Source organism: Megalopta genalis, chromosome 11 (assembly GCF_051020955.1).
Source record: "Megalopta genalis isolate 19385.01 chromosome 11, iyMegGena1_principal, whole genome shotgun sequence".
Classification (NCBI taxonomy): domain Eukaryota; kingdom Metazoa; phylum Arthropoda; class Insecta; order Hymenoptera; family Halictidae; genus Megalopta; species Megalopta genalis.
In genome coordinates, this window is record NC_135023.1 from 10,883,558 (window position 1) to 10,910,374 (window position 26,817).

General features: G+C 47.2%; 1 protein-coding gene across 9 annotated transcripts in view; it reads left to right on the plus strand.

The window, feature by feature from the left end:
• Lar (tyrosine-protein phosphatase Lar) overlaps positions 1-26,817 on the plus strand; it is a 515,998-nt gene that overhangs the window by 443,192 nt on the left and 45,989 nt on the right. For all 9 annotated transcript variants that reach the window (XM_076525239.1, XM_076525242.1, XM_076525238.1 and 6 more), the window contains one exon: positions 24,316-24,498. In XM_076525239.1, the coding sequence (XP_076381354.1) occupies positions 24,316-24,498 (183 nt within the window). The remainder of the gene's footprint in view (positions 1-24,315; positions 24,499-26,817) is intronic.

A 26,817-nucleotide genomic window follows, 5' to 3' on the forward strand; every position in this document is an offset into this window, starting at 1 on the left:
TTGTTTACAAGCAAAAGGAAAATTGGGGAGAATTTGCTGTGTATCTGTACAAAACTGTGAAATTGTATCTGCAAGAATTAGAGAATTTTCCTTCCCAATTATCCTTCACCTTGTAAATGAAAATGGACAATTTGGAAAGAGGAGATGCAAGGCTCGAATAATCGTGTCTCCTCTTCCCAAAAATTGTCTATTTTCGTTTACAAGCTGAAGGAAAATTGGGGAGAATTTACTGTATATCTGTACAATACAGTGAAATGGTACCTGCAAGAATTAAAGAAAGAATCTGAACTGTGAACCCTTTTGGATCCTCTCTTAAGCACACTAAAGTTAACAGAAAGCGTCCTCAACGCCTGTTCCTTAGGTTAGCTTCATACTAATATACCGATGGCTGTGTACCGTCACGATTACGGTTCTAGATTGTCATACTTCAGGTTAACAACCCTGGAACACCGTCGAGCGGTAACTGTGACGTTGTCTTTATTTACAAAATAATTAATCAACGGCTTTGCTCGTCCGTGGTTTTACACATGTTCGTCAACTTTCCACGTTCCCCTGCGGCATCTAAAAAGTCATTCTCTCTCTCTCTCTCTCTCTCTCTCTCTCTCTCTCTCTCTCCCTCTCTCCCTCTCTGTCCTCCTTTTTCTGTACTGTTACATAAAACCGTAACACGACCGGCATAATTGTGTAAACCGACCCTGCGCTACTTACGAAATCGTTAATGGACTTGCATTGATTGTCTCTCGAGCCGTTCACACGTATATTCGTAAGTACAGTAAATTCTCTCGAATTTTCCTTAAGCTTGTAAACAAAATTGGAAAATTCGGGATGGACAATTCCTCTTGACAAACTGTCCATTATTTTTTAAAAGCTGAAAGAAAATTCGAGAAAATTTACTGTACATCTTAATGTACATTCTATATACAGAGTGTCCCAAACATGTCTCGCAATTCGAAAGTAGGGGATTTCTGAGGTCATTCGAAGCAACTTTTTCCTTAGCGAAAATGCAATCCGCGGCTTCGTTTACGAGTTATTGAGGAAAAACAGTGACCAATCAGAGGCGAAATCATTTGGCGCGAGACGGCCGAGCCAATGAGCAGAACTGAGCTCCGTGCGCTCGTTGGCTGGGCCGCCGCGCGCCAGTCGAGCTCGCCTCTCATTGGTCAGTGTTTTTCGTTAATAACTCGTAAACGAAGCGCCGGAGAAAATTTTCGCAAAGGAAAAAGTTGCTTCAAATGACCTCAGGAACCTCCCATTTCCGGATTGCGAGACATTGTCGGGACACCATGTACATGTAATACGCTAAACATGTAAATATTGCTCGTCCGTCAGCCGTTATTACGAATTTCTGGTCACCCAGTATACGTAACTATATTAAATTTAAAACCGTTCTTCGAGAGCCGATTCCAAGAAACGACTGAAAAATATCCGAACGATACTTCTTTCTGTCGATAAATATATAAAATTCGGACGACTTCCCGATGGCTTCGCGGATTAGTCACACCTGGGAGGGTTACGAGCTCGTTACTCCCTCTCTAAGTAGAACGAGGATTCGTGGGAGCAGACGGGAAGTAGAATAGCACGAGAGAAGTGGTAATCGCGGCGCAAGCAACCCGGCGAATCCTCGACTCATCTACCACGCTAATAGTTTCCCGATCGATTCGGCCGATCGAAAATGAAGGGGCGTGGAGTGGGAGGCAGGGTCGTTAAAGAAGTTTCCAAGAATCCTCGGTGGCTCGGGACTTTTTCCCGGTCGACGAATCCCGCGGAAGTTGCCGCAACGTCTGCGAACTATTGCTTCATAACCCCCGAAAAGCCCCTCGGAGCGGACGAGCTTATTACGGCCGAGACTTAACGAGCCCTGATTGACCGCAACGAGGAAGAAGACGTTTCTCCGCGGTCGCCCCACGGTTCTTTCTGCACGTAATACCCGCGGTTTCTCCCGGCGTAACAGCGTTCACGGTCATCACCGTTGGGACTGATAACCGTTTCCCGCACGAACGTCTCCGCGCCGCGAGACGATTCCCGGCTCGGAATTGTCTCGGCCTCGGCATCCCACTGACCAAATCCGATTGTCCGTGTCCGTGTCCATAACGGCGAATCGCCGATTAAATAATATCCACGGCCGGGTTTAGGTCCTCTCCGTTCGGCTGCTCGTCCCAGTTCCTCTCGGCGCGAGTTTAACGCGATACGAGCAGCTCGCGAATGTTTTAAAGGTATTCAGACGGGTCCGCTTTATCCGCCGCGCATTCCGCGTTTTCTCCGGATACTTTTTTTTCCCTTCTATCTTCCGGCCCGGCCGCTCCCCCCCCCCCCCCCACCTCCTCCCCCCCGTCCCGGCACCCCTTTCTCTTTCTCGCTCTTTCTTCCCGACGGCGCCTTTTTCCGCGTTTTCTGTTGCTTACGCCACTCCCTTGGCCTCCCATTCGCTGACGCGTCTCAGACATTAGCTGGCATTCTCTGGCACATCCCCTTCTTTCGCCGTCTCATCCCCTTTTCCTTCCTACCCGGCAAGCCGAAGCCCTGAACAAGCTTTTGTTGAGCTTTTGATGGAGAGATTCCGCGCTTTGCCACGCTTGTCTGGAGGCTTCCTTCTTCCTGCACTTTTTTCTTTCCTGTTCGCGGCACCGCCGGCGACGTTCTGGCCCCAATTTCTCACGATCGAAAGCCACGCTACAGGCTATTCGGCAACTTTTCCATATTAAAGAAAAGAGGGGAAAAAGGCGGAGAGAGAGAGAGAGCGAGAGAGATAGAGAGCGAGAGAGAGAGAGCGAGAGAGAGAGAGGGAGAGAGAGAGAGACCAACCGGGTTTGCCAAGAGCCATTACCCGCGACGGAACAACGCGAAACTCGGCGCGCGCGAGCAACGTTCGAGTTGCTGCTGCTGGTGCTGCCGGTCGACGATCTCTCACTCTCTCCTCTCTATCACTCTCTCTTTGCCTCTCTCTTGAAAGAGAGAGAGAGGGAGAGCCGGAATATTCGAGGGATACGCGCGAATAATCATCGATCCGAGCAAAACGAGCCGGTCTTGAAAAGAACTCGTGGCCCGACCCTATTCCGGGATCGCTCTCGCAACCCTACTCGCTCCATGCTCGCCTTGCACGGCTTGCCGACCAGCAGCAGCCGGGTTACACCGTGTAACCCGCATTACCCTGTCTATATCGGCGGCAAAAGTTTCGTCCTTAGGATCGCAACGGCGCCGGATACCGCCGTGAGCCGCGAGCAATTCCAAACCGTGCCGGCGAGTGCCGTAGTATTCACCGGAAATTTTTGCTTCCTTTAAATGAAACGCTCGGAAACGGTCGAATGCGCAGTGGGTCGTCCCGCGGATAGAACGGGAAGGAAAATAAAACCATTCCCGAGGCTGCTGGCTACTTATGAATTACTTAAGAATACGGAGCGTGGGCTGAATCGACGTATTTACGGGGGCTCGCTTCTTCCGCGGGCGAATTTTTCTGAAAGCCGGCCGGGAACAGAAAACGGGAAGGAGAAGGAGAGAGAGAGAGAAAGTATGGCTTACGACCGAGCCGGGCTAGGCTCGCCGAAAGTGGCTACATTCTTTCGTTCCCGGTGGTTCCTACACAAGAAGTTCGAGGGACCGGCGGAACTTTCCTGGGAAAGAGAGAGGATTCGTTGGATCGCGCGAACACCGTATTCAAAGCGACCCGAAATCGTGCGCCGATCTCTCTGATCTTTCTACCCGTGAATCACGGCCGGTTTAAAAATGCACGATTGATGCGCCCGGATGCGACCGAAACCCGTCCACAAACGGCACAAAGCGATTCCCCGCGGAATAATGTAGGGCCAGCTTTCCCTTTTAACAGTGGAACCGCCGGACCGGTCGGAACGAACGGGTTTCTCGTTTCTTTCGTCCGCAATCGAACGGCTAAAAATCACTGCGTTTCGCGCGATATTTCCGAAAATTCTGGCTCATCTCTTTAAACGCAATCCGTAGATGTCCGTACGATAGAATAGACGAGTGAAATAAATGACAAAGTTATATCTCTAAGTTATGTTAACCCGTTACCCGCGCCGCGGTTCAAAAATACTGAGAAATCTAATAACCCGTCGAAATGACGGGTCACTAATTTGTTTAATTTACGATCATTCATATCATTACTTCGAGTTATTATCGAGTTATTTATTCAATTTATGTGCTACTTACGGCAAATGTTACAATCAGAATAAATGTTAGAAGTCAGAATAAATGTCTTATCGTTACTTTTATAAACTAACATAAAACAGCTGTTTTTTGTACTCCGTAAATCTAATATTAACACCATATTCTTTGCCTCGAACTCGACTTTGAAGAAAATAACGCACTCCTGGTTGAACAATTCGCAATCATGTCCGAGCTGACGCCAGCTGATGCCAGTCGAGTCTCGATCTCGGCGACGCAGCATTCGATTTTTGGAACACCGGTCTTAAAAAAAAAAAACCGTCGCGCGATTCGAGGAAGAGAGCAGATCGGCGATCCAGTCGGTCGGTGAGAGAGAGCGAGGCTTCTAATCGGATAGCGAGCCCCATTGAAAAACCAATACCGCCCCGGTTCGCGAGCTCCGGCTGACCCAAATTGTAGACACCTCGTTAAACGTACGCGCGACTGCGGGAAGGGTGGGTTTCCCGCCGTTTCCCACGGAGCCGAATAATTTAAGAGGCGGCCAAGAACGCGGCGCGGCGCGGTGCGGCGCGGCGTCGCGAATATAATCAGAGCCGGGGACCTGTTTTTTTAATATTCCTTGCTTTACGGCCGCTGTATATCAGACTCGTGCGGCCGAGAGAGCGAGAGAAAGACGGAGAGAAACAGAGAGAGAGAGAGAGAGAGAGAGAGAGAGAGAGAGGAAGGGAGTTACGCTTCTATTTGCGGCAGTTAAATATCCGCGCGACCGATTCGAGCGCCGGCGACTTAATAACCGTAGAGAGTGAGAAAGGGAGAGACTAGAATGGAAATTCGTTCGGCGAAATGGCCTCCGTAATTGCCGGTCTGGCAATTTTCCCTTGATCGGCGGGCAGACGGCGGCTCCTCGAGGGAAACGATCGGAAAGCGGGATCGTAAGAAGGGAAAGTTCCGAGATCGGGGATGGCGGATCGCGGATCGGGAATTCCGGGGGCTTAACTCGCCGAGAAATGCCGGATGTCCATTAGTCGGTGAACCTGTTTCAATCGCGATCACCGAAACCTCTCCGATTGTCTACTACGAGGCCGTCGACATCGTGACACGCCGAGCGGAGAGCCGATCCGAAACACGTAGGCGCACACCGTATCACCCCGCGCCGGGTCACGGACACGCGCGCGCGCGCGACCTCTCCATCGTTTCGACGCTTCGCAATTCCATCGTGCACAGGGGCGCGCACCGACGCGGCCGCCACCATCACCGCTAAACCATATCATATTTTCTCTAATGCATCGGATTAATTAGCTAATGGACCAACGAATATTTGATATCGTGCTTTCGATATTTACATTTATTCCGTAAGCGTCCCGGCGTTCGTGCGCGAATTCGCGATATCATTAATATGCGTCGCCAATCAGTTTGTAATTTGAATCCAATTTGTGGTGTAACTCAAATTTGCTTGCCATCACAGCGGCCCTGGTCCAAGCAGATCGAAATTCCTCCCGTTGACGCGACTCGCCGGTCGACAACCCCCTCGAAAAAATAAAAAAAAGAATGAAAAAAGAAAGCGAGTCCGCTGACAATATTGATTAGGCGAATCGACGCTCGCGGGTCTTCCGGATCCGTCTCGTCTCTCGTCTCGTCTCTCGTCTCATCTGCGACCCTGTCGAAGCCCAGCGAAGCTGTTACGCGAAGGCTGCTGCTAAGTATTGCAACGTTCGATCACGAACGGACCCGCGCCGCTATCGGTTACCCGGTAATTGATTCGGGTCGTTCGACGACCGCGTATCGAGACGCATCAATGATTTACCAGCACCTCCGAGACGCCGGGTATCGCGATCGCCATTGGCAAATTGCTTCGGCAGATAGGCGACGCCCGATACCGGCATCCGATCGCTGCTACAGTCGCACCCCGACTTACAATGGAATTATTGCCGTGCGAAATTATTGCGCGGTGCTCCCCCGGGCCCCCGAGCCGGGCGCCGCCATTGCGAAACCGAGACACAACACCGCCCGATCGAAACTGCGGTGTTTCATTCCACGTTTCTGCCGGAAGAATCCTCGGCAAATGGTTGCGCGAAAGATTCTGCGTTTCCGCAATCGACGTTGTCTCTCTCTTTCTCTCTCGTCTTCTCGAATTCCTGGAAGCTGAAACTTCGATGCTTATAAGGGGGGTGGGGGTGGGGGGTTAGGCGTCGTCTACGATTGCTTCGGTTCTCGGATATGTTGTAGACCGTTTTCATATTTAGGGGGTGAAAACAGCCCTAAAAGATAGCACAAGATTCGCTGGAAAATTGGTATCAAACTCGATGTGAAATTGATTCAACCCTTAAATGCACGACTTTTTTGTTTCCGATTTCTGTTTATCAAACTTTACTCAAAAATGAGTGTATATTAAGGGAAAAATACGGGAAAAACTTATATCTTTAGGAAAATAGCTTTTTATTGCAAAATTATAGTACGTAGCCAATCGGCTACGAAACAAAATATTCTTGTCGATAGATAAAACAGAATATTTTGTTTTGTAGCCGATTGGCTACGTACGATAATTTTGTAATAAAAAACTATTTATCTAATGATATAATTTTTTCCCGTATTTTTCCCTTTATATGTTGCCAAACGACAACACGATGCATTTACGGGTTAATGCAAGCATTAAATCAATATCGAATATTAAATTTTTATTTATTTATTATTTGAAACTCGACTTTCGAGAAATAAGCTTAGCATCAAATCTAAGGTTTTAATAAATCGCAACGCAGGTTTCGAGTCTCTCAAATGTACATTTAAGAGATAGAAATTTAAAATAGAATAAGTAAAATAATAAAATAAAAAAATAGAATAAAATAGAATAGAATTAGGGGAGGGGGGCAAGAACGTTGTTCACCCACTTAGATATGTAACGAATTTTTATCAAAAAAATTTCTATCAAGTTTGATAACAATTTTCGAGCTAATTTCAATCTTCCGCATTTCATCTTATAAGCTCCTAGGTGCGTTTTCACCCTCTAAATACGTAAGAAAACACGCGCTTCGTATTCGTTGGTCCTCTACAATATATCTGAGAACCAAAGTAATCGAAAGTGGATAAGAATTCGCCTAAGAATCCATCCTTGTTAGAGGACACTCGATGCAGAACGGACAAACAGACGCCGCGAGGATAAAACCGCAGCTAGAAACTAGAAAACGGTGACCCCGAGACGAGAAGAATAATCGTCGGTCACCCCGAGCTGACTCCTTCTTTGGCAGAGCGGGTAACTATCGCGTTTTTTTTCACGCGTAATCGAAGTCCGGATTCTTTCGGCCGGCCATTGAATCATCGAATATCAGCGAACGAGGTTTTGCACTTTAATCATGGATGTTCCGCGCAAGCCCTCCATTTACTTTGCCATCGATAACGCGGATTCCCCGTCACTTTCGCTTTTTCCCGGGCCGGGAAATGTGTTTCCGAAAATCCGAGCTGCCTCTGCCAGACGCGTTTATAAATGGCGCGAGTCACCGCTACGAGCGTGTATCCGTCGGCCGAAATGTTTGACGCTCGAATTTCGCCCCGGTTAGGGCGAGGTAGATTCCACCCTCTTCTCTGCCTCTCTCTCTCTCTCTCTTTCTCTCTCTCTCTCTCCTTCTTTCTCTCCTCTCCCTGTCTCTGTCTCTATCTGTGTCCCTCTGGTTTCGAGAGAATTCGGAAAAATCGTTATTCCGCTATCGGACGCGGAAAGAATTCGCGTCGAACCCGTTGTCCGCGTCGTTTATTCGGCCGCTTTGCCGTGGACCCGGCACAACAGCCCGCTCCGGCCGCGTGTTTCTTCGCGTTGTTTTCGTCTCCCGGCCATGGGAAAAGCTCAAAGCTCTCGCGCGACCGGTCTACGGCTAGCAAAGAAAACGTCGGAACGCAAACACCGGTATTACCGACTCCGCCGGCTTGTTTGCAAATCGTTACCGGCCACCCTTTGGGCCATTTTCGTGGGATTTCCTCGGTCTCGAGAAATCTACCGAGTAGTGGGTTGCGGCGAGCCGGGCATAAGAACCGGCGGCCAACGATCTGAAAAGGTTCTCGCTGGGCTTCCACGACAAATAGAGGGAGCTGAGTTACGCCCGCGCGGTCCGCACGCGAGCCCTCGCCCTATCTCGCGGGACAAGGGAAAATGGACCTCTATGCGTTTATGGCATGCCCGAAACTTGAGAACACACTTCATAGAACCGGGTTGGTTCGTATAGCAGGAGCCCCGCTGATCGCTACTTGTAAATTCTCGTTCAAATAACCGTAATTCGGATTTTTAAAAAAGGCAGGTTAAAAGAAAGGCGGATTAAATGAAACGGAATGAAAAACGGATTAAATACGCTCGATTAAGATCGATTAATTTCTCTGATGATAACAATATTTCAATCGTAGGCGATCAAATAATTGCTACTTGCGCGACGCATTGTCATACTACCGCGACGCCGGGACTTTCTCCCGCTGATGAAATAAATATTATCGTTAGAGTGCGAATGTTTGTGCAAAATAACAATTGTCTAGTTTCGTTGCAACAAATTAAAATGGTAGTTTTCTGTCTTGATATGTCCAGTAGGATGAAAATAGTGAAACAGCTGTCTTGAAGTCTTAGAATCTTTTCACCGTTTCGCATTCCATGCACATTTTTCTCATAAACGCATAAAGTTCGCGGTCCACAGTAATGTCTCTCTAATTGACGCCGAGATTGTCCAGAAAAATGGACAATTTGGGATTATTCGAGTCTTGCGTCATTTTTATAATTGTTGACAATTCGTAACTATGAAAGCAAACTGCAAGGCTCGAATAATCGCATCTCCTCTTCCCAAATTGTCCATTTCTAATGGACAATCTGAGCGTCAGTAAGGGAGACATTACTGAAATTGTTATTACACTATATTATTACATACTACACACTATTATTATACTAACAGAAGTACGTTCAGCAGAAGTACATCCCGCCCTGCCCAAAATTTCGTTCCGACAAATGGAGTTCCGCCGCATAATCAGACGCGGCGGCAATTTTTGCGCTGGAAAATTCGCGCGCGTCAAAGGTATAAATGTGCCCGATTAACAGATACCCGGTATAAATAAAATCGCGCGCGGTGAATACATTTGATATCATGGTGGACGCGTGCAAGAGGGTCTAGAGTTAAAATAGCCTGAAGAGATGGCGAAAAATTAATGGGACTTTTAACGAATTTACGGAGATTCGTGTGTCACCGTCGTGCAACCCGCGCGCCGTTTCCCGCTCGCGGACGGCACGGAGGAAACCCGACCCGAGAAGATTCAGCTCCGCGTTTTCAGGCAACTCTTTCCGATGCGCCCCGGCACATCGCTGGGCGGTTTCGGTTCCGCGGAAGCGGAACAGTGCGTCGCGTCGTAACGTCGGCTTGTTTCCTTTCCGACCACGTTCTCGAGCCCCTAAGCGCGTGATGCACTTAGCGCCGGCGACCCTCTCGGTTCATAATGTATTCCGATTCGTTCCGAGGGCCCGCGAGCGTGTCCGCGACGGAACGGGAACGCTCGCGACGCTAGCGGGCCCCGATTATTTCTCCGCCGGCTCTGGGCCGGGAACGAAAGTGTGCAGCGCGATGCGAAGTAATGGCCGCTTCAATTTAAAACGATCGCTCCCGGCCGGCATAATACGGTAGCACGGCTCCGCGTTCTACTCTCCCGGTGAAACTGAACGAGTGGGGTGTGGTAGCGACCTCCTCGAAGCCACTGCGAAATAATTAATTGATGGAAATGCTCGGTACGGGAATATCGCGTTCCTGAAAAGCGAGCGCGATTGAAACCGGGAGGGGAAAAAAGAAGCATCGGTAAACTTTGAGTTTCCGATCAGCCAGCTTCGCTTTCCCTTTATTCCAGCATTCCTCTCCCTCTCTCTCTCTCTCTCTCTCTCTCTCTCTCTCTCTCTCTTTTCCTCTCCTCCTCTCTTTTCGCCGTTACGCCGCGCCCCCGATATCAATTCTTCGCTGATAAATCTCCGGCGGCACTTTATATTCACGATATTGTAATCGGATGAATAAATACAAGCGCTGGCTGTAAGTCGTTCCATCAAACATGCATAAAGGCACGACTTCCATTCAATTGATAAGAACTAAGAGGTAAAGAGTGCTATCGACTCTCGGTCGAAATGAAAAGCTTCAACAGGCTCGCGCACTTTATTTCCTCATCGTTACCAAGCATTCCTCCTCTTGCTACTTTCTCCGATCTCCTCTCTCCGCCGCACCCCTCGCCATCGTTTCCTCCCTTTTCCGCCCTTTTCCACCCTTTCCCGACCCCCCGCCACCTTTCTTCCACCGGTCGTCCCTCTATCTCTCCGTCCCGGTGTTTTTCTTTTATCGACCCGGGAACGAACCCGGCCCGAGTACCTGCGAGTCCCGGTGTTCGTTTCTTCTGGACAAGCGTAATGCGTGCAGAATTAATTACAAGATCAAAAGACGATTTAGGGTGGCTTTCGCCGCGGCGTCCTCCGCCTTCCGTCTCTCATTCGAGACGAGTTTGGTCTTTAGAGCCTAATCCCCTAGAGCCGGTACTCGAAACCGAGCCACTTGATGCAAGGCCTCGTTAAGATGAGTCGACTTGAATCGTTCCTGAAGGGGTAGCTTGAATATTACGAGACCCTCTCCGTTCGCTATTACACCACCTGCTGCTGCTGCCGCCGCCGCCGCCGCTGCTGCCTCTGCTTCTGCCTGCGCTCTCTTCTGCCTCCGCTATTCCTCTGCTTCCGTTGCCGCGCCGTTATTCTAACTTCGAGCGCTTCGCATTAGCCTCGTTTCACGACTTTCGAAAATCATGGCTCGATCGAGCCGCCGATCACGATATCGTCGCCACCCCCTTCCCGGTCGTAACGATTCCGAACGACGCTGCGGATCGTGTCGCCGCTGTGTAACGTTGTCCAGAGAGATACGGGGTGTGTATGTGTGTGAGAGAGAGAGAGAAATAGCGAGGGAGGGTGGGAAGAGGGGGGAGGAGCGGTCGGCGGGTGCAAGTTTCTCAGTTACCTATCTGTTAATTAAAAGTCCGATAAAGTTGAAAAAACGTCCGGGAAAGTTTGACGACCGGCTGAAGACACGAGTTTAATTATTTTCCGCGGATACAGCAAAAATTCGACTTCCACATTGACGATGCTGCGCTCGCGCCCGCGCGCGCGCGCCCGAGCGAGCGCACGCCGCGCGCCCCGGCAGAAACTTCGCTAGAAGCAGAAATTGCCGGGGCGGGCGAACGCGAAGGGAAGCAACTTTTCTTTCGGTCTTTTAGAACTTTAATTGCTCGATTCTACGGGCCTGTTCCTCCGGTTTTCTCCGCTCGCGGAAAATTCAGCCATCCATCTATCCATTAGGTATGGCAACGGTTCCGCGGAGTCCGTCAAAGGAAAAAGGTGTACCCGGTAGAGAGATACGCTACTACCGACGGCCGCCCACCGCCGTTGGTTCTCGCCTTTTCTACGACGGCCCCTCCCGTTCCCGCCGCCACGGATTTAATTTTCCGATTTCGCCCCGTCGCTTATTTCGCCGGTTTCGATTTGGACCCCGATTTACTCGTCCCTCGGTCGAAGGCGCGCCTTTCCCGCAAACTCAGCCAATCTCGCAGTAGATCGATTTCTCTCGAAATGACGTAAGACGCGATCGGTATACCGGCCGTGTGTGCTCGCAGACCTGCATGCACGCGCGCATGCATCTTAGCCTGCATACACCCACCCCCGTAAGTATGCGGACGCTCGCCGTTTTTAACGAATAACCGATGTACCGGACGCATTAATCTTAAAAATAGTAAAAAATTTCATATGTTGACCTTGACATAACCCTGATATAACCTTGACATAACCTTGATATAACCTTGGCGTAACCTTGACATAACCTTGGCATAACTCGTAAACAAAGCCGCAGATGGAAAGGAAAAAGTTACTTCAAATGACCTTAGCTATCCCTCATTTTCGGCTGTTAAAATAATTGTGGAACATATATATTATGATTGTATATATATATATACAATTATAATTTAAATTTACAAAAGCTGTGCGGTATAAAAAGCCGTCACGCGTAGTATTAACAATATTTTCATTCATACGATGGTGAAAGATATCCGAGGATCGTCTTAATTTATTTTCAATCATTCCGTACATTTTCTTATTCGCATTACGACTCGCTCGAACGAAACGCCATGCATAAGCCGAGACCGAGACGGAGGGATGATCCGGCATCGTCGTCCGCGTGCGGCTGAATTATGAAGGCGCGTTTGCGCGGGACTTTTACGGGGAATTTTAACCAGTGTAGTTTATTGGCTCTTTCCTTATTGAGGCGTCTTTCGCGCGCCACCGACAGGAATGAATTAATTCCCGCTTCCGCACCGTCAGCCGGCCACAAATTTCGCGGCGACCGACCGACCGGCCGTGTCCTGGCCGTCGCCGACGCAGGCCGCGAACATCTTGGACCGCGAAACCTTTTAATGCCCGCTCAGCCGGAAACCCGGAGAAATCCGCCGAGTGGCCGGAAATACCGGTGAAAAATGCGAGTTTAATTCGCCTCCCTTGGTCTCCCCCTCGCACCCGCCCCGCTCCGCCGTAACCGACGCTTTTATGAGACCAGCAAGTCTCATAAAGGAGTCCGCGTAAACGCTCGAAGTCGCGTCCCATCAACGGCCGGGGGAAAAAACCGGAGGAGACGCTCCCCGGCGTTTCGTATCAAACGTAATTACGGTTGCGGCGCCCCCTGCTGCCATTCTCGATGTAGAGAAACATCGGTTGCGAACCGCAAGCCAGCCGCTGCCGTGCCAATACTTCGTAAATTGAACTACCGTTCGCCTCGGGCCCGAGAAGAGCGTCGGGACGGCAAACTCCTCGGCTCCCGGGCGTCTTGCACGCAAATTTTCGCCGCATCCCCGGCTGTCGCCGTCGATTCTGGATCCTAAAGGTCTCGGGATTCCAAGTTTACACCGTCTACTTTTAATATTTATCTACCGCGGAATAATAATCCCGCTTCGTGTCCGAGATTGCGCCGCACACGGAAACTTGCGGATAGAGGACAAGGGGATCTTAACTTTGCGAACGTTTTACCGGGCTGTTGTTTAACGCTGCGACCGTCGCGTCGTCTTTATTCGAGCGATGGGATTCGTTCGGACGCGACACAGCTTTCGGATATTCGTCGAGAACATTTTTCATTCACGTGGGACGACGCATTTTGGCTAAAATGATGCGTCGCTGCACGATTCAGTTTTGATATTTGAGTTTGAGCGATTAAAGCGAGACGTTGTGTTCGATTACGATGCAAAAAAATAAGATAAAATTCCGGCTGGAGATCCGTGCGAGAAGTTTCTTGCATCTTTCATTGAGATACAGTTACAATTTCTTGTAAGATTAAGACGAAAATGGACAATTTGGGAGGAGGAGATACGATTATTCGAGCCTTGCGACTCATTTTTATAATTGTTGATAATTCGTAACTATAAAAACAAACTGCAAGGTTTGGATAATCGATAATTCGAACTTGTCGACACGATTAAGAGAAGAAACGAACTTGTGCTTGTCTCCTATGTTTTACAATCGACGCAGGCAATTTTTATTTTGCATAAAGTCTGCTAAAAATGATCAAAATTGTGCTTAGAGGTTTTTTTTAGTGACTATTATTACCGTTCGATAGCCGACCAAGAAAAACTCATTTGTGCAAAATTTCTCACAGCGAAAACGTCGACAAATTCGGTTTTCATTTGTTTTCGACAATTAGGCAATTCCACAAAATATCTGAGAAAAATTGAGCGCACTGCTTGCAACAGTACCTTATCTGGGAATTAATATCAAAATAACGTGACTTTCTGTTGATTTTCCATTTTTGATAACCGCAGTTGGCGACCGAGAAATCTGAGAAAATTCTATAATATGTCGGCTTAATATCCAAAATAAGTCACATTTTTTTCCAACATTTTAAAAAGCCACCGAAGGGAGGAAATGAGCGGAAAAGGGCGCGATCTAATTTACTCTGTATCCACCCTCACGGTTAAGTTTGATATCCACAGCTTGCGACCGAAAAATCTGAGAAAATTCTATAATATGCGGCTTGATGTCCAAAATAAATCACATTTTTTTCCAACATTTTAAAAAGCCATCGAAGGGGGGAAATGAGCGGAAAAGGGCGCGATCTAATTTACTCTGTATCTACCCTCACGATCAAGATACAGGGTTGAAATTTCGCGCGGATAAGTTACTTCTAAGGGCAATTTCGACCATCTTAATCGGCTAGGCCCTTTGCGAGATCGCATTAAAATTACTCCTTCGTAAAATTTGTTTGTCACCCGCAAAATGTACGAACGTTGTCGACTTCGCGCCAGGCTAGAGCAAAATTATTTTCCCAAAGGCCAGTAGGGTCAGCCCGCGATTCTTTCCTTTGGGCGGAGGATTTGAAAGAGTCGCTTCCTCTGAGCTCGGTATCACGAAAAGTCTCTTAGGCGGGCGGGCCGAGCCAATGAATTTTCAAGGAAGGGGGAGGCGTCGTCCGGGAAAAGAGCAGAGGGAAATGTACAGAGAGAGAGAGAGAGAGAGAGCCGCGCGACGCGTCGCCGTGAAAATCAATTCTCCGGTTTGCTTTTGTTTGTCTCGTTTCGGCGGGAGTGCCGCGAATGAATCGTGATCTTCGCGAGACGGCGCGAGCATTATTAAGCAACAGGTGATCGCCTCGCCTCGTTTCGGCTGGCAGACGTGTATTTTTCCTAGACAGCGGCCCGCGATTTCTCCGGGAGCGTCGGCTTGATGAAAAGCCGAGCATCGAAAGGGTCGGAATCGCGTTCACGGTTCCCATCGAGGCAAATGCAAAACGATTCGGAGCTGTCGATCTCTCCCGCGCCTGTCTCCCCCCCTGCCCCCCCTCCCGAAATCGGTCACGGAATTCTCGGGAATATCGAGGGAAATCCCCTTCCTCGCCGTGATACGAGAATAATGATCGACCGCGTGTCTGTTCCCGCCGTGGCGGCGGAATTTCGAAGTCGGGCATAAATAACGCTTAGGGATCCGCCGGAGATAAAAAAAGATAATATACGTCCGCCGGCTGTCCGCGCCTGCATCTACATTTTGATGGGAAAACGTGACTGGCAGAAGCCCGGCGACCGAATATATAGGGTGCCTCAAAAATGTCTCGCAATCCGAAAGCAGGGGATTCCTGAGGTCATTCGAAGCAACTTTTTCCTTAGCGAAAACGCAATCCGCGGCTTCGTTTACGAGTTATTGACGAAAAACAGTGACCAATCAGAGGCGAGATCATTTGGCGCGAGACGGCCGAGCCAATGAGCGGAACTGGGCTCCGTGCGCTCGTTGGCTGGGCCGCGGCGCGCCAGCCGAGCTCGCCTCTTATTGGTCGGTGTTTTTTCGTTAATAACTCGTAAACGAAGCCTCGGAGAACATTTTCGCAAAGGAAAAGGTTGCTTCAAATGACCTCGGGAATCTCCCATTTCCTGATTGCGAGACATTTTCGGGACACCTTGTAATATATTCGACGGGGCTAACAAGAAGGCGAAACGCGCGTCGTGGAAGCCGAAAGCGGCGGGGAACGGCGGTAACGAAAAACCGATCGGCGAACGACCCCAATTAGAAAATTTGCCGCCGCGAGATCGATTAAGAGTTCGCGGCCGGGCGATAGTTTGGATCGTTCGGGGCTTGCGCGGATATATTTCACGGTGAAATATTCGCGGTAACTTCGGGCCCGGGGAAACAAGAAAGGTTTATGCGGTAGCTCGCGGGAGCTTATCCTCGAGGAACTTATCGAGGCGAAAGCGGCTACGAGTCCCGGGCTCGTTCGTTCGTTGGCTTCGCGACAGCCTCGAAGATGTTTCCGCGCGATGAAAATCTTTCCAGAAGCTTTCCAGAGAAAACAGCGTCCCCGTGACAAGCACGCACTCTGATAAATCGCAATTTTCTCTTGCCAGCGGTGGCATCGTGCCCGGACAAAGCCTTCTTACCTTTCCTCCTGGCCAGAAAAAGAGCAACGGGGCCGCGAAAGAGAAGAGCAGAGAACAGCTCGAGAGGAGGAACCTTTCGTCGGGGCCATTCTGCCAATTTCCTTCGGAGTCTGTTCACCTTAACCGAGCTCTCCTCCACCTCTCCCCTCTCCCTCTCTCTCTTTCTCTCTTTTTCTCTCTAACCTTCTCGCGACCACCTGTCTCTCCTTTTTCCTTCGGCCGTCTCGGACTCTTTCTCGACGGACCAGGCGGCTAGGTTTCAACTTCCAATCCCTATGGAGACGCGAACAGTCGAGCCGAGGCCGACCGCCACTCGGCCGTACCGAAACACTTGAAAAGTTTCATTCAGAAAAGACGCCCGGTCGAAACGAAGGGGGCAGGAGATAGGGGGGAGGGGGACTACACGGGTCCGGAAAGAGACGGGAAGCTCCGCAAGATTTCAGGCGGCGAGACACGAATCCTCGAACTCAAGATCCCGAGATTCTTCGAACGATCAGCCATAAATATGCAGCCATCCGGCGAATACCTTCAACTTTACAAGCCGCCTTTTTCTTCTTTATTACTATTCAAGATATTCGAACGAATCGGGAGGCAAATAGCGGTTACGCTTTTTAGTCTCCCCTGTTGTTCCTCCGATTTTTCGCAAAATTCTCGCTCGCTCGTTAGCCACTTGCCGTACGATTTCTGTGAGTTTAGTAAAAGAACTGTCGCATAAATTTTTAATCGACACGTGCGATGGTAATATTTAATCGATATGCTGGTATGTAAGCATATGTGTCTCTTTGTAAGAATGACAAAGATTATACATTCTTTATGAATTTCGTCGTTTTCATTGGAACGTATAAAGATTGTATTGAAAAATTTACTCGATTGTTTCAAAAATATGTACGTATGCATATATGTATATATATATAATCTTAAGTTTGGTTCTGAAAGTTTGGTAAAAAATTCATAAGCTTAATCTGGAGGTGCTGGGAACGTCGAGAAGATTGAATACGTTGCAATATTGATTTATATTAGTGACCTATTATGATCACCGTTATAATTACCACTATTATGATGACTATTAGTGATCCTATTGATGCAATTTCGTGGACCGTAAAGGGTTCGATGAAATTCTTCTACGAGAATGCAATTATTTTCCGTAGACGAGCGTGAATGGCATGGTTTGAAAAGAGCGTCGATTTCGGGGCTGTTTACGCGTCGAATTAAAGTTCTGCGAATAATAGTTCGAATAATATTAGCATAATATTAATATAATATAATAATAGTTAATAATAATAAACATTATGTTAACGTAATATTAATACAATAATATTATATAATAACAATTAATAATAATAATAATAAACATTATATTAATATAATGATATAATATAATAATAATTAATAATAATAATAATAAACATTATATCAATACAATATTAATATAATAATATTAACGGCGACAAAAACGCAGGACGGTGATCAAGAGCGCGCAGAAACGAAGCATGTTCCGGGACAAATTTTTTCCGAAATTTCCTTAAAATCGTCGCCGCGTCAGGAGTCGCCGTTATCGTTGCGGCACGATGGCGCACGGTATGACGGGAATTCCGAGCAGGATAGTCGGCCGTGACAGGCGGAGGAACAATTCTCGGGAACCGCGAGCGAGCAAACGACGACGCGACGGGGTGGGATCGATAATTTGTGTTAGGGGTTCCGGGTTGCGAATTGCGGGTGCATCGACGTAAAACGGTTAAGCGTCACTGCTTCGAGACGTGACTGAGAGACAGAAGAAAGTCTGCCGGCTAGGGTTGGGGCGCACAAACGAGTCTCCCCCGATGTAATCGCATCCTCGTTATCGTGTTCTCCGCGGCGTCGTCGTCGTCGTCGTTGGCGGTCCATATAGACGACAGTCTGCGCTGTCGTTTTCCGTCGTCTGTTCGAGCCGTTGAGATCGTCGTTGAGACGGTCGGGAACGGGGGTCGATCGAACCCGTAGAAGCTCAACGAACTAACCAAGAAAACCCGGAAAGGCGGCGAGGGCGGAGAAATTCCGGCGAGATCGTGGAATCGGCCGCAAACATCGGGGGAAGACCGGGGCGGAAGGACCGCGCTCCGCGGCGGAGGCAGAGCCGAAAGGAGCCGAGCGAAACGGAGCGGTGCGACGTCGGCGCCGGCATAGCCTCGGCGAGGAAGATCTCGCCGAGGTAAAGAGAGAAGCGATCCGGGAATCGACAGGGACAATGGGTTTACGGGGTAGAGATGGGCAGATTCCTGGTCGCCGCCGGTTGTATTGTCGGCGGTGGCGGTTGGCAAAAGCGGCGGCCGGGGAAGGAATTGTTTGTCGCGAGCCGTGAGTGAGGAGAGGGCGAGCGCGGGGTGGGCGAGACCGGAGAGAGGGCTCGTGGGACGGGAAAGTCTGTGGGCGATTTCTATTGTCGCCGGTGAACGCTCACGGTCGCCGATATAATTGGCGCCGCCCTGCCGGATAACTCGGACGATAACGAGGACAAAAGAAGCCACGCCGTAGAAGAAAACAATGGAAGAAGACTGCGCCGCGCTGCTGAAAGTACCGGGCGAAGAACGGCGAGCGGGTTCTTCGGGGCGCGATGACACGGTCCTCTCCTCGCCGCTTCTCTCGCCGGTCCGGCGAGAAGCGGCACCGCGCCGCGGCTCCGCCGCTGAATCTGACAGAATTCAACGGGTTTCGTCGTCGGTTTCGCCGCCCGACGATGAACCGAGGCCAGCCGAGCAACCTTTCCCCGGAAACGCCGGCGATTCCCCCGCGTTAATTGTGCTCGTTAACGAGGGCAGAAGGAAAAATCGGGAAGACGACGCGGCGAGACGCGACGCGCCGCGCTCCGCGAGCTCCCTCAATTGCCGGTAAAACCCGGGCCCCATTGTCGCCCGACGAAAAACGATCTTATCTCCTCGCGATCCTTCGCTGCGGAACGGTCCAGAATCCCTGTATCTCTCTCTCTCTCTCACACACACATACACGCACACTGACTCTTTCTGCTCCTCGCCTTTTCCGTCTCTTTTCGGCGCGCAAGCCGATTCAAACGACGCTGGCATTCATTCGGGCCGGGTCTCGTTGCAGCCCTGAATAATTTGTAAAACGTGGAATACGAGGCTCGCCTCGTCGCTCGACGTCGCTGAAATGCAACAAGCTATCCGACGCAAGAAAGCGGAAACATCGTTTTGCGCGCGTTTAAAGTTGCGCGGAGATTTATGGCGAATCCTCCTGCCACCCCCGCTATCTCGCCCCCTCGCGAAGGATCGCTATCTCCGGTCTCTGTCTTCTTCTCGGGCGACCGGACTTTTAAGAATTTATGTGGGTCAACATTTCCGTCCGAGTTCCTGGGCAGGAACAACCGGGGGGCAGGGGAGGGGGAGGGACGACGATCCTTTTTTCAATTTTTATAGGTCAGTGATATCGTTTTAATTGAAGCGGATTCAACGTTTTCTCCTCTCGCTTCCCTCCCCGCCACCCCTCGAGCGTCCGTCCCTCTCCCGCGAGGAGGAAAGCCATTGTTCGCGCGCCGGGAAACGATGGAGTCGTCGACGTCGACGTCGACGTCGGGCGGTTCGAACGGGGCCGATAAAAATCGCGAGGAACCGCTGCGTAGACCACTCGAAGCCCCGTTTATTCGAAAAGTTCGCCGTACCCTCTCCCGATTCTCGCTGACACGCGATGGATCCGCCGGCCGCTATCCAACAGGTTCTCTCCCGCGGAACGTATTTACAAGTGGCGGCGGGGACGGCCAGATCAAAGTTGGCGAAAGTCGTGCCGAACCGTAGAGCTCGAAGTTCCGGGGCCGAGTTTCCGGTTTCTCTTTTAATTGACGAGATTATAAAAGAACGATTTACGGAAACCGCGCCGCGCAACCCTCCGCGGGCCACGTCGATGGTAATTGCAGTTTGATCGTCGGTCTTCGGGATAACTTTCACCCAGTTCGCGAGGCCCTTGTAATCATTCGCCGGCGGCCGGGACGGGGAAAGTCCGATCCGAATTTCCCCGCTCGTGGAACAGATACAGGAGAGAAGAGCCCTGTTCTCTCTCCGCGATCGTTCCCTTCCGACCGATGGAAACGCTCTTGCCGCCGTGACTTCGCAATTATCGTGGCCATCGAAGATCACCAACGGCGTAACGACGGCGACGGCGACGCCTCCCGCGCTTCTCTCGAAAATGGGACGTCTCTTTAATTAATCCCACGTGACGCAATTATCCGCAGATTTAATTATCGAAAAAAAAGGAGGAAAATTGTCGAGGAGTTGGCTTGCGGCGCAAGCACAAGCCCCATTGAAATGGAACCAGGACCGCGGCGAAGTTGTCGGAAACTTCGAGTGCGGCATCCTCCAACTTAAATTTAACTACGAGCTCACCCTAAGGATTAACGCAGTATCGTTGTAATTACGACGAAGAACAAGGGCAACGCGCTCTGCCCCCCGCCCCCTCCACCCTCCTCCTCCCCGAAACAACTCCAATTCATCGTTCTTTCGCCACCGCTAGACCACCGATTCGAATCGCGGTAATTCCGTGTGCCTCTGCGATCAGTAATTAACCGTTTCCTCGAACCGTCATATTTTTCATTAGCTTTCATTTTTCCGATTCATATCGAATTTCTGTTGACTTTCTCCGCTATCGGTGTGACGCATGCGTGACGATTTTGCAGGGTTGGTGGAAAATAGATCGTTGAAATATTCGATTGGGGAATAAGTTCGTGGCGTTTTTATCGAGCAATTTGAAGGCGATCTTCTTTGTTGTTTTCGTTAAGCTCGCGAGGCACCCGGGCTCCCAATTTTTCGGCAAATCCCATCGAATGAAGATGATCGAGAATCGTTTTATGATCGCAGTTCATTTTTCCGGCCAATTCACGACTTGTTTGGTGACCGTCCTCCTTCGAAAGTGCTTCGAGGCGCTGTTCGTCGAATTCTTCCGCTGCGGGACGTGTGTCGTCGACGTCAAAATCGCCATTTTTGAACTTCGCAAACCATTTCCGTGCTGTAGACTCGCCTATGACACCTTCTCCCGAGCTGCTTCTTCAGCAGCTTTTTGGCCTCGATGAAAAGCGAAGAAGAGAAGCTGTCGAAAATGTTGGCTTTCTACCTCCTGGATACTCCATTTCTAAGCCTCGAAAGTAATAAAAAATTAAATTACTCGAAAAGGCGATTAGCACAGTTTTGTAGAGCAGAAAGAGCTCTATCGAATGAATATTATACACTTTGTCAAACAGCAAAAAATCGTTGTGAAATAAAAGAAAATATGAAAACGCTACGAACTTATTCCCCAACCTAATAGTAAATAGACGGTAAATGTTTTTATATCATCTTATGTGATACAGAATTTAATAATATTGTTACGGCGACATGTCCAAATGAAGTCGCTGTAATGTAAAACTGCTATGTTGTGAGCGACTCCTTAAAAAATAATGGAACATAGTGGTTGCCACGGAAGAGTGTTACCAATAGATAATCGAAGAGTCGAGATCGGACCGTCGAACGAGCAACATTTCAAATTGAAAGATCTGAAATATAATTGTATCGAGTTGTATTATAGTTTATATTCTTTATTGTAAATATATATATATAAACTTGTTTCGAAATAGTAGTTACACGTGGATATTTATATTATTGATATTAACGCATATTTAATTTATTTAACACTAAACCTACCAAGCAGCAATACTAACTGGCATGTACTGCTTCACAAAAGTGAGAAGACCGAATTTATTTAGAATTTGTAAAGTTTGTATTATAAAACTTGCTCCAATAATATAACAGAATAATAATAAATAAATAATAATAATATAAAATAATATAATAATAATATAATATAAATATAATATAATAAATAATAATAATAATAAATAATAATAATAAATAAGCGTTTTCCACGAAAGAGTTTCGGAACTTTTCAGAATTGCAAAATAAGAAAGCGATCACTTTGACCGCGGCAGGTTTAGTGTTAATATTACACATATTAGATGTGGATATATATATATATATATATATATATATATATATATATATATATATATATATATATATATATATATATATATATATATATAGATAGATAGATATATATAGATATATTAGATATATAGATATATATAGATATATATAGATATATTAGATATATAGATATATATAGATATATTATATATGCGGTTACCGTTTCGAAAACAGTATATTTGCCGAACTCCGTATTACACGAGAAGATACAAATATTCATCGTTTGTTCAGCGTTTCAAACATTTATTTCTCTCAAGCCCGGTTAATAGGCCATCCTCTTCGCTTCGTTCGTTCGACTTCTTTTTAGTTCTAACCGCACGCTCGAGCTTGACGTTGTACATGTAACTAATGCAACACAACTCGCCGAATACATAATCGCGTAATCGACGTATATTTGCCAGAAGTGGCCGCAAAAACGTGTCCGCGCTTTTTCGATTTGCCGTATATAAACGATTTTCAATACGCGCCCGAAGCCGTTTATAGCCGTTGGTAAATAAACAAATGCATAAATTATCATGAAATTATCGAAAGCTTCCGGCGGGCGGTTCGGTTAATTAAAAAGCACGGAGCCGTGGGAAAACAAGCGGGACCGTTCCGGAGAAATTTTCGATTAGCTTCCGGGCGAGCGCGGCGCACGCGAAAAAGAAGATAAATCGATCGGCTTCTTGCCTCCCGGTCCGAGAATAGAAATTTCGAGGTATCGAGCGTCGCGGGTATTTCCCCGGTGCGGTCCCCGTCCCCGTTCCCCATAAACCGTTTTACGAACTTTTTCCGGTATATTGAATTCTGATTCCATTCTCGAGCACTCGGACACCGGTATATCCGGTCGCATCTACCAGTATCACCGGACCGTCTTCCCGGACGACCGAGCCTCTGTTTCTCGTCCGGGGAGATGGGGAACGGGAATGGGATATCCTCGCCAGTTCCAATGGCTTTTCCTAACTTTCGATCCCACGGGACTGACCGCGGTATGTCTGGCCTCGGGTACCCGTGTCCCGATTCTATGCGGCACACGCGCCGTCCGCTGCGAACGAACCTGGCCCGATCCGTCTCTCTCGTATTCTACGCGGCTCGCATCGGTCCCAATCGAAGCCTCAAAGCTTCTCGCTGTGATTTTAGCATTGTTTCAATACCTAACAACCAAGGGTGCACCACTATTCGTGGGAGAAATTGGGTCAGGTAGATTCTATGGCTAGATATAAATATTAATATATATAATAAAATAGATAATAAGTGAGATATAAATACATAATATGAATAAATATAAAGGTAATAATATATAAATATGTATGGAATATATAGTAAAAAGTATATATAATATATAAGTATAATATAAATAAATATAAAGGTAATAATATATAAATATGTATGGAATATATAGTAAAAAGTATATATAATATATAAGTATAATATAAATAAATATAAAGGTAATAATATATAAAAATATATGGAATATATAATAAAAAGTATATATAATATATAAATATAATATAAAAAATAATATAAATAATAGTATAAACAAATGATAATGAAATTAATATATAAAATAACTAATAACAAAAAAGTTGAAAAACATGAGTTTCTTATCTTTTTGTTATCCAATCACTGAAATCGTCTCGACGTCGATTATATCATTGGGTAAAGAATACGTGTCGACAATTAAAAAAATCGACGCGACTTTAATTTTTGATTTAAAAAAGAAAGCTTTTTGAAACTTTTCGTGAAGTTCGTAGAAGAGCGATTAATTTTCGTCGAGAACAGTTTCTGCTCGGAGCATCGAAAATGCCAAAAAATTCGCAATTTTCTAGGCATTTCACGTAATAAACGATATTGAATATATTGTTTAAACAAACGGTGATACTTGAGATCTGTCTCCGCAGGTGTATTCCCTACAAAAAGACACCTAATTTTACCATTTACGTCATTCATCTATGTATAGCAGTTCTCACGATATTCGTGAAAGATGTTCGTAAACGCCTAAAAAGATTCTACAACGCTTAATAAAATTCTGCTCGTCTCATCGTTTTGAAATGTGACAAAATGGCATACAATAAACTGACATAATCACTTTACAAAATGACATACAATTGGTAACCATCGATATAGAAAAATCGACTTTTTAGCAAACGAACAGCTAAATTCTTCGATCGACCTGTAATCGACGAATCGAGAATTTCGATCGCCATCGCGACGGAAGAATCCTAGCTGGTCCTACTATGCCAGCCGATCGAAATCACTAACCTAGACGTTTTCTTTCTGCTTTCAGGAGACAAACTGCCCAACGGATTCCCGTTGATATCACAAACGCCGGTGACCAAGGTCGTCGAAATCGAGCACAACACCGTCCTCCATTGCGCCGCAGTCGGATCACCGCCGCCCATTATTTTCTGGGTCAGAGACATGCGGCCCATTGACACGACCAACCCTCGCTACACGGTTCTCGACACCGGTGAGTATTTAAATCAGCTCCGCCATCCTCTCTAGCTGCATCCTCTAACCAGGTTCAACCGATGTTTACATCCTCCGCGCTCGGAATTGCGAGCGGTGCCTTAATTTGTCCGAAATAACTCCGGCCTTTCCAAGGAAATAAAAAGAAATTCGAAATCCGCGGCGACACCTTCCGACAAGTATTTCGTAGCTCGAGTAAAAAAGTACCGATTATGAAACACCCTGCTTGAAACAGTATTACAAATAACGAAAGTATATGCAAAATTCTATCCGTTTTTTTTTTAGCATTGTTCTTTATAATATACTACTATATATATAATAATATATAATATATACATAATAATATATATATATAATATATATATAATAATAATATATATAATAATATATACTACTATATATAATATACTACTCAGTAACAATCAGCTGTGAAATAAAACCGTTTATTGGCATACGGATGTTTCTAAGCAGGTACATACTGTTCCGTATCGCGTAATCTTCTCGTTGTCCCGATCAATGGAACACGAAGACACGATACCGAAACGGTGTTCCATAATAGGCATATTCTCGTACTCTTCGATTTTACTCGACTCGTTTTCTATTCGTATTAAACAAATATTTCAAAGTGTGTTTCCCGATTTAAAAGCTTCGTCTATCGTGGAGCGCTATAAATATTCAACCAGAACACTTTGCGTTCCGTAATAGCCACTTTTTACCTTAACTTAAGTTGTTTTTATCGATTTTCGTCATTGGAATTTGGTGGGACCACGCGGTTATTTAAGTGAATCGCATATCTTTAATGGCGCTATTAACGAAAATTCTATTCCGGCTGTCGGCAAATCTTCATGAGTAATTTTAGGAAGGAATACGGAGAAGGAAAAGTTGTAGTCCGAATTAGAAGGAAATCTACGGCTGCGAGAATCCGTCGTCTTTTTATAAGCATCGACGAAGTTGCTTTTAGACGGAATTTAATCATCCCCGGTTCGTAGTCTGACCTGAACCGAAATATAGCAATTTCTTCTTAATTCGCGCTCAGAATGCGCACAAAAATGGATAATTTGGGAAGAGGAGATACGATTATTATATATATTATTATATTATTCTATTATATTCTATTCTATTATTCTATTATTATATCATTCTATTCTATTATTATATTCTATTATTCTATTATTCTGTTATTATATTACATACAGGATGTCCCGAAAATGTCTCGCAATCCAAAAATGGGAGCTTCCTCAGATCATTTGAAGCAACTTTTCCCTTTGTGAAAATTTTCTCCGAGGCTTCGTTTACGAGTTATTAACGAAAGACACTGACCAATAAGAGGCGAGCTCGGCTGGCGCGCGGCGGCCCAGCCAACGAGTGCACGGAGCCCAGTTCCGCTCATTGGCTCGGCCGTCTCGCGTCAAACGATCTCGCCTCTGATTGGTCACTGTTTTTCGTCAATAACTCGTAAACGAAGCCGCGGATCGCATTTTCGCTAAGGAAAAAGTTGCTTCAAATGCCCTCAGAAATCCCCTACTTTCGGATTGCGAGAAATTTTTGGGACACTTTGTATATTATTTATAACTACAGATTGTCAACAATTATAAAAACGAGGCGCAAGGCTCGAATAATCGTGCCTCCTCCTCCCAAATTCTTCATTTTCGCGCGCAATCTGTGCGCCAATTATCGAGAAATTACCGTCCGCTCGATCGACGAACCGAAAGTGTTCCAAAAAACCGGCGGAGCTGCTTCTAAAAGCGTCGAGCTTCTCAAAAACGGCTACGGCACCGCATATAAATCCGGCCAGCCTTTGTCTAACGCGCTCCTTCCTCCACCGCGCCGTTCTAATTATCCCGCTGTTCGCGGTGTTCCTCGAGGGTGTGCTTCACAGGCCCGAAGACCGAAGAGTCGCGAATAAGCCTTGTAAATCACCGTGAGATAAAGTCTATTAACGAAGATTAAAGGCGCGGGTGTCGAGCGCCGGGCTCGAGTGGATACGCGAGACTGCGTAAAGGTCGAGGGGAAGAAAAATATTGGATGGCGGATAGATCGAAGATGTTCGGCCGACGGGGTTCGGCGAACCGACTAGGGGGGTGAGAGGAGGCAGGTAACAATGGGGCGAAGCCCGGTGGCGCGTGTCATATCTCGTCGAGTGCCAGAGTGCGTAAGTCACTGTCAACTCGCGGTAGCGTTGATCGAGTGGTCACGCGATATGGGAACATCCAGCACATTCATCTCGTTTGCCGAGAGCGCGCACCTGCTCTGCTCGCGAAGTACGCTCCGTGTCTGCCCGGGGATCAATATCATCGATATTTTCCGCCGAAAAAACCCA